At 42.2% G+C, this 17,383-nt stretch overlaps 1 protein-coding gene across 2 annotated transcripts in view; it reads right to left on the bottom strand.

The window, feature by feature from the left end:
• UNC13B (unc-13 homolog B) overlaps positions 1-17,383 on the bottom strand; it is a 206,110-nt gene that overhangs the window by 126,186 nt on the left and 62,541 nt on the right. For both annotated transcript variants that reach the window (XM_063180306.1, XM_063180307.1), the window contains exons 8-9: positions 16,328-16,550; positions 1,198-1,524 (exon numbers count right to left, since the gene is read on the bottom strand). In XM_063180306.1, the coding sequence (XP_063036376.1) occupies positions 1,198-1,524; positions 16,328-16,550 (550 nt within the window). The remainder of the gene's footprint in view (positions 1-1,197; positions 1,525-16,327; positions 16,551-17,383) is intronic.

Raw genomic sequence — 17,383 nt, 5'->3', positions numbered from 1 at the left:
GTGTATAAAACAACCCCATAGATGAGACCAAAACACATCCATGCTACAGATCTAGCTCAGGTGCAGCTCTAGGGATCAACACTCAGAGCTCTGTTCCATGACTATTCCACGGAGACAGGAGAGCACTGCCAGAGGGTGGGGAGAAAGGGAGCCAGTGAGGCAGGAGCATCCAAGTTAGATGCCTAAATTAGCCTGAAATAGACTATGTGAATAACCTTTCCTGTGAACAAATATAGGCCAGCCATTCTGGGACAAGACTCCTGCTGCTCTGTTAGGAAAAGAGGAAAGTGAATCAGAGTTTAAAAACAGTTTAACACTTCTCTCGTCTTGTTTTCCTCTTTTCATCTTTAGTGTAAGGCTTGCCTACACATGAACTCCTGCAGTTAATTCTATCATCCAAGCACTGTGACACCAGATGTACCCTCCAAAGGGTACAGACAGGCAGACATCTTCCCATGGGTCTAACTGAACTAGATTAAAAAAAAATACCTCATACTTATGAAAGTAAAACCACATACAGGGGCTGCAATGACTTGATTACCTCAAGGAAAAATGTCACTCTCAAATTTAAGTAGTGAAATTTGAAATTTCTATAAAACCTGTGCAAAACCCAGTACTCTACTCTCCCAAACTTATATTACATACTTTTGAAGCCTGTTTTCAGTACTGTTGACAGCTTGGAAAGCCAAAGTACAAGGACAAGAAAAGCTCCCACAGTGAGTCAGACCAACATGTCTATTCATGCTGTAATTCTCTACAACTTACAACTACATAACACTCACTCCAATGGTGGTAGTCTACAAGAATGGAACCAGTGAAGTTCTAACCATGAAAATGCAATTCCTGGTTCTTCAAGCATAAACTTGATCCCACATGAGCAATGGAAGCAACTATTTAGGGGCTGGGGCATGTTCATCAAACCAGAGACAGGAAAATCCACCAAATGAGCTCCAAAGTGGTGTTCCTCTTTACACACACACAAAAACCACAGTTTTAGCAAGTGTGCCTCTTTGCACACAAGGCAAACGTAGCTTCAGCTTAGCCAATGTCCCATAAGTAACTGGTCCTCTACAACAGATGTTTCACAGACCAACAACATCAACTCAGTTGTCAGAAGAGGCTGCAAGAACAATGCCCAGCAAACAGAATAATCCTCTTTGAACTAGCTGAAAATAAATTGGTAATAGCTTCACCTACCTCATTTGGACTCCTGCATCAACATCCTTGGGCTTTTCAAGTTCCAGAGGTAACTTAGCTGCAGAATGGTCTGCAGGCTTTTCCTCAGTTTTGCAGACCTTCTCCTCCTCTCCTTTGCCATGAGGCTCCTCTTGCTCCTTGAGCCACGCCTGACCATCCTTCTGGTAGCTGCTCGAACTGTGGTAAGAGTGATTTGACTGCCTTTCCTGGTGATCATCCTCCTGCTCAGAGCCATGGGCACTTTCATGGGAATGTTCCAGCTCACTGAGGTGAGAGCTTTCCTGGCTGACATTGCAAGAGGAGCCGTATCTACTACTGCCAGCAGGACTGTGAGAGAGTAAGAAAGTCCATCAGAAAAAACAGTGGCTTGGAAAAACACAAAACAACCTGCACATGTAAAAAACTGAGCAGTACACTAAATATTAGTGAAAAGGCATGCTATGAAGTCATATTTAACTATTATATTCTTATGATTATTATGTAACTATAGATTTGTGAACCTCAAAAGTTTGGTAGGCAGTAGAAATACTTCATACACAATCTACCAGTATATAGACCATATTTACTTCTTGTGTATATACAAATACATATATACACACATTCGCATATGCTCTATACATTGGTCTTTGTTGCACCAAGTACTGCTTCACCTTACACCAGCTACAAACTGCAGTGAAGATATTCTAATAACCAGATAGGAATAAGAATGGAAACACAGCAATTCAGAGTGAAAGTGCTTCTGTCTTCTGCAGTTTTGCTGCAATTGGGGGTCTTTATCACATCTATTTAAGGTGACTGTTGTTAAAAAATAAACTTAACTTCACTTTTATGCATTAAAAGTTTATGATAAAATATGTTGCAGTCAAGATTAAGACTGTCAAGACCTTTAACTTACAACCTTTTACAAAAACAGAAAAATTTTTCAAAGAAAAGCCAAACATAGGGGTGTGACCTCTGTGATTCAAGACACCACTTTCAGGACTGAATTCCTAGAATCCTCAAACAAAATACAGCAGATGGAGATTTCTCATGCAGTCAGGAAAACTATGGCCAAGAATTAAGCAACACTCATATTTTTCTCTTGCAGTCTTGGAAGAATTTGGAGCCAGGAAGTTCTGTGAGTGCAGAGCTGCAACTGTATGATCAGAGGAACAAGTTTCACTTACATTACATAGAATTATATATATATTTAAATTTAAGTTTAGCAGGGCTCTGTTTTGATTTTTAAGGGCAACTATAACTTGGCACATGCACAGGACTCATTGCACTCATGAAATATGGGTATCTTCCTCTAGGGACTTTCATAACTGCATGAAATAAATTTTGCACCAATTTTAGGAAGACCAAGCATTAGAATATCTTCACTAATATTTCTGAAAGTGTTTTAATATATTCATTAACATGAAGTAAACCTAAGTAGTTCTATAATTTATCATCAGTAAGTCAAATTTCTCTCTAAAATTTAAAACATTTACCTTACATTTTGAGAACAAAATGTTCCTCCCTACCAATACATTCTACCTGTTACTTTTTTTTTAGCAAATACAGTAGTAATATTATTCCTAAACAAGAAAGCAAAGTTATTTGTATGCAGCAGAATTAACACACAAAGATTATAACTTCTGAAAGGCTGATGAAATTAGCCTGCTAAGAACATCTTGTTCAGTGGGACACACTATAAGAACATGAGAAATTCAATTACACTTACAGAAAAGGAGTGGAAAAAGGGGAGAAATGGTCTAAAAGCTTGTATGGAACCAGTGACTGCAGTTTGCCATATTGTCTGTGACAGCCACCAGCGAAACCACAAACACTGGGAGGGGACTGGGACTGAGCTACGAACATCAGACACCAAGGCCACTCTCTACTGCTGCAGCATTGCATTATAAATGGTCAAATCCCATTTATTATGCCTCATTTGTAACTAGCCTTTTCTCATTCAGTTGTTCCACGCCATGCAGATCTGCAGCCAGTGTGTCAGGATGCAGAGCTGCTCCATCAGAAGCAGAATCAAGCCCAGCTTCTTTCTCCTCAGGCTTCTCTGGCACATGCTCCTCTGCCTGATCCTCTTTCTGCAGTTCACCTGAAATCACATTCTGTTGATCTTCCGACTCTTTGTCAAGCTTCTCTCCCAGCTCTTTGTTGGATGTATCATCAACAGTGTTTGCACCAGATGGCTCTTCAGAACGTTCATTGTCTACAGCGTCAGGCTGCTTTGAAGACAACTTCACTTCTATATTTGCGTCAGTCACTTGATCCGAGACTGCAGATTTTGAGTTTTCTTCTGAACTGACTGTTCCTAACACCTTGTCATCTGGTTTTGACAAAGCTTGTGGTGGTACATGTGGTTCCTTTTTGGCAGAGGTCTCCTTGATGTCTTTTTGCCAGGGAAAGGAGAAATCTAGCTTTTTCCCAAATACTGCTCCTGGGGCACTCTCTGGCTTACTCACCTTTTCTTCACCACCTCCTTCAAACAGAGACATAGAGAGTTTCTTAAAACTGGACACAAGGCTCTCATCTGTTCCTGCTTTATTAGCAGAAGGTGGTTGTTGAGAGAAGAATGACCCAAAAGGTTTTCCGCTATCAGAAGATGACATAAAGCCGAATTTTGGCAAACTGGGTATGCTCGGTATTTCAAAGACAGGTTTACTATTGCTTGCATCTGGAGCAACATTATTAGCTTTACCCTGTTTCTTCAAGTCAGATTTGGAAGCAATCGCTTCTACAGGCATCCCCTCAACTGTTAAATGCTTTTCCTGTTCAGTAGTTTGCTTTTCTACCTCACTTGTCTTCCCTTCCTTCAGCTCAGGCAGATGAACACTGGGCTCATCAGCTGGAGCTGTGGGTTTGCTATCATTACTACTGGTCAAGTCCTGCTGATCAATACCAGCATTGGCCTGATCCCCTGTAACAGCAGGGTCCGATTCAAGTGAAGCACTCTCATCTAACTGGGAAAGGTTTGTGTCTGCCCTGTTAGTTTGGGCTTCCATTTCCAGTGCGAGCTCATCAGTAGAGCCAGTGTGAAGGATGTCAGAGGCTGCCTCGTCTGCAGGAGCAGCTTCTTCCTCTGCTACACCTGAAGTCCCCACAGCTGGTTGGAAAGTACCTACATCAGCCTGGCCAGTGGCCTCAGTCTGCACTGCATCAGCTGCACCACTGAGATCAGACTGGCATGGCAGAGCATCTACCACCTCAGAGGGCTGTGCTTCACTGTCCTGCTGCAGCACCGCAAGGGCTTCATTCTCAATAGAGACTCCTGTTTCTGGAGTGGCACTCAAAGGTTCCTCTTTAGAGGTTTCCAAGCTCTTTTTCTCCTCAATTTCTGTTTTCATAGGAGACTCTTCTGTGGAGTTCTTTTCTGTTGAAGCAGCTATTACATCCTTCTTCACAGAGGTAGAGACATCTCTTTTAGACTCTCTGGCTGCAGCTGTATTTTCTGGCTCCCTAGAGTCTTTTGCTGAAACAGACCCAGTGACATCTTTCACACCAGTGCTTTGAGGTTTAGGGGTGGATTTTGGAGGCATCTCTTTTGGAGATTCTTTTGGACCTTTGAAGATGCCAAATATATCATTCGTGAAAGCTGGTGCTGGGCCACTTGGGAGGGATGAGAAACCAAAGAAAGAGGAGCTCCTCTTCTGTGCAGGTGGAGGTGCAGTAGCTTGAGGTTGAGAAAAGAAACCAGAAAATGTTTTAGGTGGTTTCATTTTTGTCATGAAACTGGAAAACATTTCAACTGAAGAATCCAGAACTGATTTATCACTCTCAGGTTCCTTTGGTTTGCTTTGCAAATTAGGTGCCTCTGGCATTTTAGGAGGAACATGTGGCTGTTGTGCCCTTTGTAATCTGTCAACTTGTTCAGGTATCTTTTGTTCTGGGAACTCATTCTGTACACGTATTTCTTCAGACACCACTTCATTTTTCAAGTCACTCATACTATTTAAGTCATTTAGACCCTGGGAATCCATCTTTTCACCTGTGGCCACACTATGATCAACCTTTTCAGAAGTTTGCTCTTTGGAAGAATAAGGCCCTTCATCAGTAGGAAATGCAACGCTGTCCATTTTCTCCACATTACCCAAAGCATTTTCTTCTGCCCTTGGGGAAATACTCTGTTGGTCCCGAGAACCCTCCTGCACAGTGGGAGTCTGAAGGCAAGGGCCAGGAGCAGACAGGCTGGTTACTGCAGTGTCCTTGGCCTGTGGAAGCTTTCCTAAGCCACTTTCTTCACTGGCCTGTGGAAGCTTTTCTGAGCCACTTTCCTCATTGGCCTGCGCAATCTTCTCTAAGCCACTCTCTTCATTGGCCTGTGGAAGTCTTCCTAAGTCACTCTCTCCACTGGTCTGTGGAAGTTTTTCTAAGCCACTCTCTTCAGCTACTGCAGCAATACTTTCTACACTGCCCACTGCCAGCTTTTCTGATTTATTTTCTGGGATTATGAGGTCATTAGATGTTTGTTTGCCAGTCACTGCTGCAATAATATCATCAACTTCTTTTTTATTGTCTGCATCTTTTTGCATGGTAGAACTGCTGGTTTTGACATCAGAGTCAGTGGGAACACTTTGCTTAGTATGTGGTTTAGCATTCACTGTTTTAGTTGGTTTTGTATTACTCTCCTGTCTGGGAGCAGTTGGTGGCTTAGAATTCACTGGTTTAGTTGTTTTTTCCTGCCCTGGAGTAGTTGGTGGCTTTTCATCCAAAAAGGATGTCAAATTGAAGAAGCTAAAACTAGTACTTCTCTGAGGTACACTCTTTTCAGGAGCTGGACCACTGGAGAAGAAGGAGGGCAGATGAAACAGCCCCTCTGTTTCTTGTTGCTTCCCACCAGCAGGAGCAGCAGCAGGCGCTGAAGGCTTTGGTTCATCCGATCCAGTGAAGAAAGAGAATATGCTCTTACTGGCGGGCTGAGATTTTGGAACAGTGATATCAGAGAAGCTGAATGGCAAACTGAAACCTGACTCTTTGGGTGTCTGGTCTGGCTTTGGTTTTGCCCTATTAGCTGTGTCTCCCACACGACCTCCCTGTTGCTTTGGTGTGGCCGTGGGTGTGCTGCTTTGCTGCCCGGCTGGCTGGCCCAGCTGGCTTCCTCTGGGACCTACACTCACTGGCTTCTGTGAAACATTTCCAAGAGGCACTTTTTTACTTCCAGGAGACTCCTCAGATTTTTTACTTTGTTGTTCCTCTTGCACCCCGGCGCTAAGAGAGACCTGCTTGTCCATGCCTTCTGTTTTCACCTCTTCCTTGGGGGTGGAGGACAAACACGGCATACTGGCACTCTGAAGACCCCCAGTCTTCTCAGGTTTCTGCCTTGGCTCAGTCACAGTCCTGCTGTTGGGTTTTGGCAGAGTAGTAGGACTTGAGGTTGGTTGAGAAGACACAGGCTCCACTTTGAAGAGATCTCCAAGGGATCCAAATAAAGATGAGATGCCAGAGGTTTCCTTCTGTTCTGGCTGTTTCACCTCTTCTGGTTTATTACTTTGCCTCTTCTCCGGTTCCGGTGATGGCTGTGGCACTTTGCTTACTTGTGTTTTAAAGAAATCAAAAAATCCAGAAGATTGGGGTTTGTTGGCAGTTGAGGTTGCAGGAGAATCTTCTCCAAGACTGAACAATTTCAGAGCACTTTTAAATAATGTCTCCTCAGGCTCAGTGGCTGGTTGGCTCGGAGTTGGCTGTGGCTGACTTGGTTCATTAATGGCTGCATGCCTTTCCAGACGCCTGGAAGCTGGAGCTGCTTTAACAGGTCTCTCTTCCCGTATGGGCCTGCCATCTGCAGCAGTTTGGCCCAGTACAGAAGGAGATCTTGTTAATCCTGGTTTTATAACATGGATGTTTTCAGTCCGGTGTAATTCTGGCTTTTCGTTTCTAGCAGCCTCCAAATTAAGTTCTGACGAAGTATTTCTTCTTGGTTCTGGTGTAACAGGAAACTTCTGCCCAGTCTGTTCTTCATCTAACTTTTTATTTGGTGTAAGTGGTAAAATATCAGCCTTACTTTCAGATGGTATTGACCGTGTGTCTGTTCTCTTTGAGGTAGAATCTTCTGATGTCTCAGAGCCAGGGCTTGTAGACTTTCCAATTAGTCCACCCAAAGCAGAAAATAAGGAGCTAACTTTGTTCACTGGTGTTTTCTTATCTTCCTCAGTCTTTTTTGGTTCTGTTACTCTTTCAGTAGATGCTGCAGTTTCTTCAGCTTTAGGAGTAGACTGAAACAGCTGGAATCCAAAGAATCCTGATGACCCACTCCCAGAAGTTGTCACTGGGACAGCCTTACCAACTTCCTTGGTGTGGGATTCCTTACTCAGAGATTTACTGAAAGATGCCCTAGAATGTGTTCTGAGATCAAGGGTTAATGGAGGCTCCTCTGAATGACTCAGGGTTTCCTTCTCAGGTCTGAAATCCACTTTTAGTTTTTGAAGTTTATAACCTGAAAAATCTAACGGCTGCTCTCTCTGATAATAAATTGACTCCTCAAACATTTGTGAAAAAGTTTCCAAATTCATGTTCATTAGCTGGTCGCTCCTCTGCAAAGCTACTGACAAATCCAGGGGTTTATTTGTTGTATAATCATCTAGACACTCTTCTTCAGCAAACCAAAACAGTTCATCTTCACTGCCAAGAGGCACTTTGAAACCACAAACAGCAATTGTGCTGTCTTCCAGCACAGCTCTTGGAATAGAATCCATCTGGAAATTATAATCCCAGCAGTCCATGTAGGAGTAAGTTTCAGGAGCACACACGTAGACATACTGTCCAGTGGGATCAGTGAGCAGGGAATACACATACTGGTTGTCACTGTACATGTAGTATCCACAATCACCATCTTCTGATGGCCACCACACGCCCTGCTCAAGCATCATTATCCACTCCTGATACTCCCTGCTATAGGATGAGTACATTAAGCCTTCATCCATACTTAAAGTGTCTTGGTCAATTAGTGTCCACATTGTTCCATCACAGCCAGAGGAGTAGCTCAAATCCATGGGCAACTCTTCAAATGAGTAACTGCTGTCTCTTTCAAAGGGCTGAAAGTTACTGTAACTTTCACTGAGAGAATTAGCAGTCCATGCATCGTTTTCTTCCAAACAAATGTCTTGGAACATTAACTGGTCAAATGATTCATATGATATCGCACTTAAATCTAGACTCTGTCCATCAAAATTGGCATTAGTCTGCCAATCCGTCACATTTGCATTCCCATCCTTTTTACAAAGATTCATTACCATATCATTTTCAGGCCAGTCCAAGAACTGAGGGGGCAGAACAGGGTTCTGGTTTAATACGTAGTAAACTGGTACTGCTATTCCATGAGTGTCAGCCAGTCCTCCCGTTTCATATTCCCATTCAAAGCTAGAATGGCTCCTTGTTTCCTGATAAGCTGAGTACTGCTCTGTAGAGTTATAGCTTTTATTAGTCAAATTGAGTGATTCATTTGATCCTTTGTTTAAAGGAGTTGGAAGAATTTTAGATTCTGCATCCTGGTGAGGAATATGCCTGCTATTTACAGGCTTTCCAGACAAGTCCTGTACATTGGCTTGCAGATTTAGGGCCTCAGGGAGCACAGGATGTGCACTGTGAGGAACATGAGGCTCAGTTGTTTCATTTACTCTTGCACTGGATAGGTGGCCAGTAGTGGAAGATTCCACTGTTTTCACATTATCCTGCTTCTCCTTTGGTTTTGGCAGCAGATTTTTTAAGAAGCTGGAAGCTTCCTGCTTTTCTCCAGTGCTGCTTTGACTGTCAGAAGCCATTCCCGAATTACTGGGTTTCGTCTCCAAGCTAGAATCCTCACCTCTATCAAAAAGCTTCATGAAGCCCAGAGAATTTGGTTTTGTCTTCTCTTGCTTACATTCAGACAAGTTTTCACTTGAGGCAAACCTAAATAAGCCAGAAAATAATCCAGGAGAAGTGGTTTTCTGGCTATCACCCTCACTTTTAACAGTTGAATCTTGATTATTGGCTGTATTTTCATTTGAAGAAATGTGAAGAAAGCCAGAAAGAAAACCTGTTGTGTGCTTCTTCTGAGTATCATCTGCACTTGGAGCTTCTGGCCCTTTCGCTGAAGAGGTGGATTCAACTGAGCCTTTGCTTAAGTCTGCTACATTTACTCCCTCTTTTATCTGTCCTCCTTTTACATTTCTAGGTTCTTCTTGAGTACTCTTAGATTTTTGCTGCTCTTCTTTGGCCTTAAAGGTAGCAGAGGCACTATCCTGGTGTTTTTCTCTGTTTACCTGGACAGTAGATAGGTTTTCTTTAGCCACGTTTCTCCTTTGTAAAAGTTCCTCCTTATTGTCTGATAAATTTGGAACTGAGCTAGATTTTACTGAAACAGCATTTCCTGAATTACTGTTTCTGCTTTCATGCAGGGAACTGCTACTAGAACCCTGATGACTTTTTTGATGCTGTGTAGGTGCTAGATTTTCTGCAGAAGAAAATTTAAATAACGATGACATAAAGCCTCCCTTTTCATTCTTCTGCTCTTGCTTTGCTGATGAACCCAGCCCACTGATAAAAGGAAGTTTTCCAGTGAAAGGAAATGAGTGCTCTTCCTTTGATGAACTACTTTGCTTTATATCCTCCTCAGACTTATGGTCTTTAAAATGTTCAGACGTACCTTCTCTCTTCTGTTGTTCAGCAGAAGGAAGTAACAATTGACTGAAAGACTTTTTGAGTGGGCTAAAAAAGCTTTCAGACACTGTACCCTGATCTTGAGGCTGTGACTTAGGTTCCACATTACCTCTGTTTTGCTTGTTTGCCAGTCCATGGCCTGCAGGATGCTGATCCTCTGGGTGATTTGCAGGAGGCTGGTCCCTAGCCATGGGTGCACTCCCTACCAAAGTGGCACCTGGCTGACTTGTAATAGGATGCATATCTGGTTGCTTTGGTGGCACATCTGGCTGCTTTGGAGCCAAGAGACCATCAAGATTGGCTTTCAGACTGAAGGAACTGACTGAGTTTGTGAGCCTGCCAAAGATGGAAGACACAGAAGTGCTACTTGCATTTACCTCTGCCTCACTTTTAGTCTCACTTTTCTGTGCCTCTGGAACAGTGCTGCTGGTCCTGGCTGACATCTGTCCAGATAGTGCTTCGCTCCTTTTTGCCTCCTCAGCTTTCACAGCATGGCTGTCCTTGGTGTGCTCCTCTTTTGTGACTTCTTGTTTTGGCACTTCCTTCTCAGAGAAGATCTTTAAAGGATTAAACATGCCTAGAACTGAATTTACAACTGAATGCTGGTTCTGCTGGCTGTCGCCAGAATTTCCTTGTGTTTGCTGGGGAGGATGTGGTGCAGAAGCCTTACTGTCTGTCCCAGTGGTTTCTGGCTTGCTGGAGTTTGTGTTCTGGGCTCTTTTATCACCACTCACCTGGGATGGTAGCAAAGACTGAATGGAGAACTTGGTGTCAGATTTACTATCTGCTGCCCCTCCAGAAGCAGAACTCTCACTTTTAGCCTTACTGGTAAATACATTCAAGATTCCACCTTCTGATGAGTTTTTGTTTTCTGTGCTCTCCGGAGTGGAAGACACAAGTTTTTCAACAGATGCTGTGAGTTGCTTTGTGCTTGACCCTACCTTCTCTGTGAATGAGCTAAAGAGGGAATTCACTGTATTTTTCACACCTGACAAGTCCGGAAGAGATTCAGATTTGCCTTTGGTACTCTCCTCTGCAGCAAGATGTTTGGTCTGCTCAGATTTTTTAGCTTCTGCTGTATTATCAGCATTATCCTGTTTCAGTGGCACATTCTCAACATTTTTTTTTGTTTCTGGCAAAGTACCAAATTTGCTGATTTCTTCCTCCTTTTCAGCCAAATATTCAGAGACTGATTCTACCAGACACTGAAGTTCATCCATTGTATCTATGTACTCCTCATTGGGTTCCTCAACAGGTGACAGTGTTAAGTCTTGCACAGGATGATCACGCTTGCTCTCTTTAGTTTTATGGTTTTTATCAGTGCCATCTTTTGACTGGGAGCCCATATTTGCAGGGAAATTAGAAGTTATGTTTCTCAAATGGCTGATGTCAGAATCATACCATCTTCTTGAAAGTTCCCCCATTTCCTCATCTGAAACAGGTGAGTACTGGAACTCATCAGAAGCACTGCTATCAAATTCCTCAAGGACATCAACAGGAACAAAAGTGTTCTCTAGCATCCTCATGTGTTTCATGTCCTCACTGTTACTCAGGTGAAGTGAGTCCTCACGGTTCATCCCCTGCTTGTTGGGCAACTTGCCACTTTTAACCATTAACCCATTTTTGTATGGACGCAAGACTGGATAAGTAGGCAACCCCTTCCCTTCACAGTTCCTGGTATATTTTCTAACTCTATCATATACTGGGAAATCATCAATGGGTTCAGAATCAGCTTCCACACCATTGAAATAAACTGTTTTCTCCCCAGGAAACTGCAGACTTCCATTTCTTTGCAGGCTTATTCGTTCCCTCTCTTCAAAACTGTATCGCAGTTTCTTTTTCCTTCTTCTATCAATTGTATCATATTCCTGAGGATATCTAGGGACATCTACAGACACTGGCTCCAGACACACATTTTGGCAGTATCTTGATCTTTCATAGTGATTTAAATTTTCTCTTTTTGAGAGAGTTTGTATCTTTTTCCCATTTTTCTCATGCCAACTTCTAGTTTTATGATTTTTTTCTAGGAAATCCTCTATTAACAATTTTCCTAGCTCTTCATAGTTATTGTCCTGTTCTTCTTCTCCATCTTCAGTGTCAAATGGAATGATCCTGACTCTTTCATTTCTAGCTAGAGATCCTTGTCTAAGATGAGAAATAAAGGGAGTGGGAGGGAAAGGAAGAGAGGCAGCAAAAAAAATAGGAAGGGAAAAATAACAGTTTTAAAAAAAGCTATAGGAAGGACAGAAAAAATAGTAATGGAAAAACATGCATTAAATAAACGAAAATTAAAATCAGAAACATTCAGGAATAACAAAATTGAAAACCTTCCAATCTGCCACCATTACACTTCAATCAAATAGTCAAAAAAAGCAGCATGGGTTGTGAGATTCCATCGGTTATGTCTGCACAAAATTTAGAAATGTCTTTTTGAGGGAGAACAGCTTTTTGTGATCAAGTGAGGGCACACAGCCTTGGCAGTACCAGTACTCTGCTGTTGCTTTTTTAGGAATGCTGAAAAGAAGTCACTTATTGCAGCAACAGGACTACTTTGAGATGCAGTGCCCACGTGCACCATTCCACTATGCTGTGCCTGCATTTCGGTCACCCTGGGCTGCAGACTTTGTTTTAGCAGTACTCATAAAGCCTTCAGGGACCTTCTACCTCCCAGAGGTGACAACAGAGCAGAGATTTCATCTGGAGACTTAGGAGCCACTGGACCCCAGGCAAGTGAGGACAGGGGACAAAACGTAAACTGTGGGCATGAGCAACAAGAGGAATTTCAGCTATTTTACCATTCTTCTTTGCTGGGAGAGCTCTTGCTGCAGCTAAAGGCCTCAAGGTGCCCCTAAACAAGACAAAATTAAGATTCTCAGAGCTGTTACTGGACCAGAAGGAAAATCCAAACACTGGTGCTGGATATTAGCCCATCATAAGCCCCAGATGATTTTCAGGATCTGTATTTCCCATTTATAACACATTTGAACAGATCCAGCAATTTATAATTGTCCATTGTGGGAGAATGGATTAAGCTGCAGCAATTAAGCTGAAACAATCTGATGCTTTCTAGAAACCCAAGTAAATGACCCTTGGGATTTTGGGATTAATTCTTATCCCTTGGTCAGCAGGATAATCTCAATCGTTCAACAGCCCCAAGGGTAGTAGCAAGGAAACTTCTTCACCTAAACCTCACAAGGACAGCTTCTGATACAATCTAGATACAAACAAACAGGTAGAAAGTGGATGCAAAAACATCAACATGATCATCTGAGAACTGAGGAGCCTGAGGGCATGTGCGCCCCTGACCCCCTAGTGCCAGAGAAGGGCAAAGATAGCAGGAATTTTATGGATACTGCTAATCCAAGAGTCTTAACCATGAGAGCTGCATGGAGCATGCCAGCATAGGATACAGATGGGACAGTCCTGAAAGAGAGATGGGTCATTGCATTTTCTACTGCTGCTTTAGTGCTGCATTTCCAACAGTATTTGCTAACTTATACTAATTGGAAAGATGCTCATTACTTTAAATGAATCCTGTTATACAACACTTATTACACTTCTTGCTCACTATTTTAAGCCAGTAAATGAAATAATTTTCTTTCAAAAGATTCCCAGGGCCACCACAGTTACTGGATCAAGCCCTTCCAGAGCTCAGCTGAAGACAATGGATGCTACATGGATGTCTGAAGAGTCATTATCTGTAAATGCTGAACCGAAAAATGTACTAATTTAGGCATAAAGAAAATTACTTTTCTTTCTAATCTTTATAAATCTCTTTTCTTTCTTTCTTTTCCTGTATGTGTTTTCCCTGCTCTTTTATAAAGCATCCCTTTTATTAGAAATAATGATGAGAAACCCAACACATGAGAGGAGAAAAAGACATCAGCCCAGCATTTAACTACTGCAGACCTAAAAACAGCTGAGGCAAACAGCGAATATCAGCTGAAATGTACCACAAGAACACTTCAAAGCAGCAACACTAGGGAAACAGGCAGAGAGGGCAACCCACTCATCTGACCGATCTTAAGACTCAGATGTGGACTCTCATAGTGGAATCTATGCTATCATACTGAGTAAGACTAGGGAGGTATGAAGGACGAACAGTTAAAGAAAATGAGCATTGCAAAGAAAAGTTAGTGCTTAAACCAAAAAAAAAACAAAAACCAACAACAAAAAAACCAAACCAACACACAAAAAACCAAAATAAAACAAAACAAAATGCAAACAAACAGAAAAAAAAACCCCACAAACCAAAACTGAGGGAAAGATGTCTGCTCTTCTGAAGCCAAACTGGTTGCTGGCAGCAAAACACACTCCAAGGACACATAACAATATTGCTTGTCATCCTTAGGAGAGGTTGGAAGAAAATACATTACTTCAATCACAGGAATATGATCACATGTAACAGCTAATAAAGAGAAGCAGAACTTGTTCATCCAAATATTGTAAGAAAAAAACTCAGGTGCTAAAACGGACACTTTCAACTGAGGCATTTCGGCACTGACAATCTTCTGCACAGTTCAGCAGGCTCTTGTCTGGTTCTTCTGGGTCTGCCCAGGAGACCCTCCTACAAGCCCTCATTTTCACAGCAACCATCAGCTGCAGTCTGCCAGGAACACTGATTTCATCAGGTGACTGCCTGGCACACAGCACTGAGAGCTGCTAGGAACAAAAGTCAAATACAATTTTTTCCTGCAATACTCAGCTACAACTTTGTTTTGAAAATATTTCAGATCTACCCACATGCCTCTTTTCAGCTAGCTTGTTGGAAATATCTTTCTGGTAAGTAAAAGAATCCCACATAGACTCTTTGGAAAGCTTATTTGCATATTTTATAAGATCAAATATGTAGCAAAGAATCTTGTTGGGCATGTGGAAAATGCACATGGGAACAGGAACTCTCAGATCACCATTGACGATCTGCATTTCTGGACTGAAAATAATTTTAGACCATAGCAAACTACAAAGCTCACGGTTTTCAAGTAAATTTTATCAGTCAGATCCTTTCACATCAATACCTTAAGGAAACTGGGGGGAAAAAAAGAAATATATTCCAGCTTGGTATTCTCTAAAAATTCAAACCAGCAGCGGTTCTTTAGAAGGTCTTTAAAACACCTCTATCTTTTAGATACAGATAAAAATTCACATACACACTGACTCCTAGGAAAGTGAGCGATGAAAAACTACCTGTATTGTCAACACCACTCCAAGAAATCACACAACTCCAAAAATATGTCACCAGCATTGGCTTCCCCTGACTGGGGGTCCAACATCACTGTTCAACTCAGCTCTTCCAAAAAGAAAAAGCCTCAGCTCATCTTCTCAATTAGATCTTCAGCAATTTTACCACTGCAAGCCAGCAGTACAGATTCACATGGGAAAGGGAATAAGTTGCTTATATATAAAACATTTAATGAACTAGGAATAGAGCACTAGGAATGACACATCACACTGCAGTAAATGCATTTTGTTGGCACATTTGCTTCTATTCTTGAAACCTCAGTAACAGTAACAACATTAGATGTTACCATTAAACTTCACCCTTTACTAATAAAGATCATACATCAAGAAGGGCAAAACTTAACCTCAGTCACCCAAGATAATAACTGAATTTAGGTTCAGACTTTAGAAAACAAGAACATTCGCACCAAGAGAGGTAAGGCAAAAAAAAATCAGTTATAATACAAATAGAACTCTGCACTTCTAACTGTGATAGTGCCTCTTCCTTCCTCACCAAAGGCAGAAGTAGCAGCTTAGCCCATTCTACAGAAACACTCAGCAAGCTGACCAAAACCTTCTGCTTTCACCTTGCACAACTAGTTCTAGCTCACAGCCAATGATCCCGGTACGTTAGTGCAGCAATGCTCAATATTTCAACAAGCTAAAAACACTTGTGAAAAAACACTACTAATTTATGATAAAAAAAAAATCAGAGCAAACAAACTATCTTTCATACAGCTGAAAGTATGAAAGAGAAAACACACCATTCAACAGTGTTAAATGGTAACAGGAACAGAAGGAAAAAAAAAAACCCAACAACTAATCTGTTACAGACTTCCTTCTTGAATACATTGTTTTGGCAGATGTAATAGAACTGGAGCTAATCCAGAAGAGAAAATAAATCTGCACCAAGGAAGAAGCTTCCAATAGGATAACTCTGCTAGAATGTGTTTCACTGGCTTGAGAGGAACACCCACGGCACCAGAACAAGCAACTATCCACTATTCTAGCCTTCAGAGAGTAAGGGGAAAGTACAGCCAAGAGCAAATGACCCAAAGTTGAGCATATCTGTTAAGGTGACTCCCTAAACTGCCAGATCTGGTGTAACACATACCCTCACGGGTTTTTCCTGGTTCACAGCAGAATCCCAGGGTCAACAACACACGTAACACTTTCCTACCAGAAGACTTCCAGAGCCCTTGATTTGCCCTCCTCTGCCAGCTCGGTACCTTCACGGTCTGCAGTGGAAAAACAACAGGGCAAGGAGAGCTGCCCGTCAGAGAGCACTCACCTGGCGGCCACATGGTCCCGATAGTCCAGATCATAACTGTGGAGGGAGTCGGCACAGGAATCCCGCAGGACGCCCTGCTGCTGCAGGCGGGCCGGGCCCGTGAACTGGTGCACGGAGGCGTTGGGCTGCACCGTGCTGTGGTACCGAGGGGGGAGGCTGCTGCTCGTCTCACTGCGGTAATCGCTGTCCCGGTCATCCACGGCACTGTCAGCATCTTCAAAGGCTAAGAGACAAAAGCAGTTTAAGGGCACAGCTCTGTCAAGTTGCCTTGCTGGGACAGTGGAGCCCGTTTAGTTTTGGAAGAATGACCAAAAAAAACCACTATTTCTGCTGTGGCTGTATCTCCATCTGGGAGCTGGCTATAACCTCCAGTTCTCTCAAGTGTGCACCAAGGAACTGCAGTGATTAGATCCTCACCCTCCCTTCCCCCCTTCCCATTACAGTTTATTTTTCTTTAATCATTACTAATAGGTAGATTAAGACATCTGTATTTAAAACAAAACACCTTCACCCCCCCAACAAAAAAATAATCAAACAAACCCCAGCACCCAAAATTTCAGGTACTTTGCAGCTGCCAAAATGAACCTTTAGATATTCAAAAAGAGAAAAAAACCACAAACTCAAAAACTTTGCGGAAAGGAGCTCTTTCTGAAAACTTTTCAACCTTTAAACTGTAATACTTCTGTCCTTTCTTCTCAACACTCCTAACCAGAACTTTGTGCTTCTGGATTTTTTTAATGTTTTTTCTTTTTCTTTTTTTTTTTTGGAAGTATTAGCTTAAGTTAAGAGAAATTAATGGAATGTACTCAGTATGAAAATCAGAAGAACTGGGAGAGCAGTTCTGCCTATAAACAATTACACTACCTGTTATAGGGGGAAATTGCTACATTTAACACATAAAGGTAAATTTGCTTAAGCACAGTACTTAACACTAACTATAACCTTCACAAATGAAAAAGCTCCTTTCCAGCGAGTCCCTCTCCCTGCAGCAACATTTCTGCTTGGTAATCCTTCAGGAAAGGAGAATGCCAAGTTATAGTGAGGTAAGGTATGAAA

This window comes from Melospiza melodia, chromosome Z (assembly GCF_035770615.1).
Source record: "Melospiza melodia melodia isolate bMelMel2 chromosome Z, bMelMel2.pri, whole genome shotgun sequence".
Classification (NCBI taxonomy): Eukaryota; Metazoa; Chordata; class Aves; order Passeriformes; family Passerellidae; genus Melospiza; species Melospiza melodia.
This window is presented reverse-complemented; position numbering and strand designations above follow the sequence as displayed.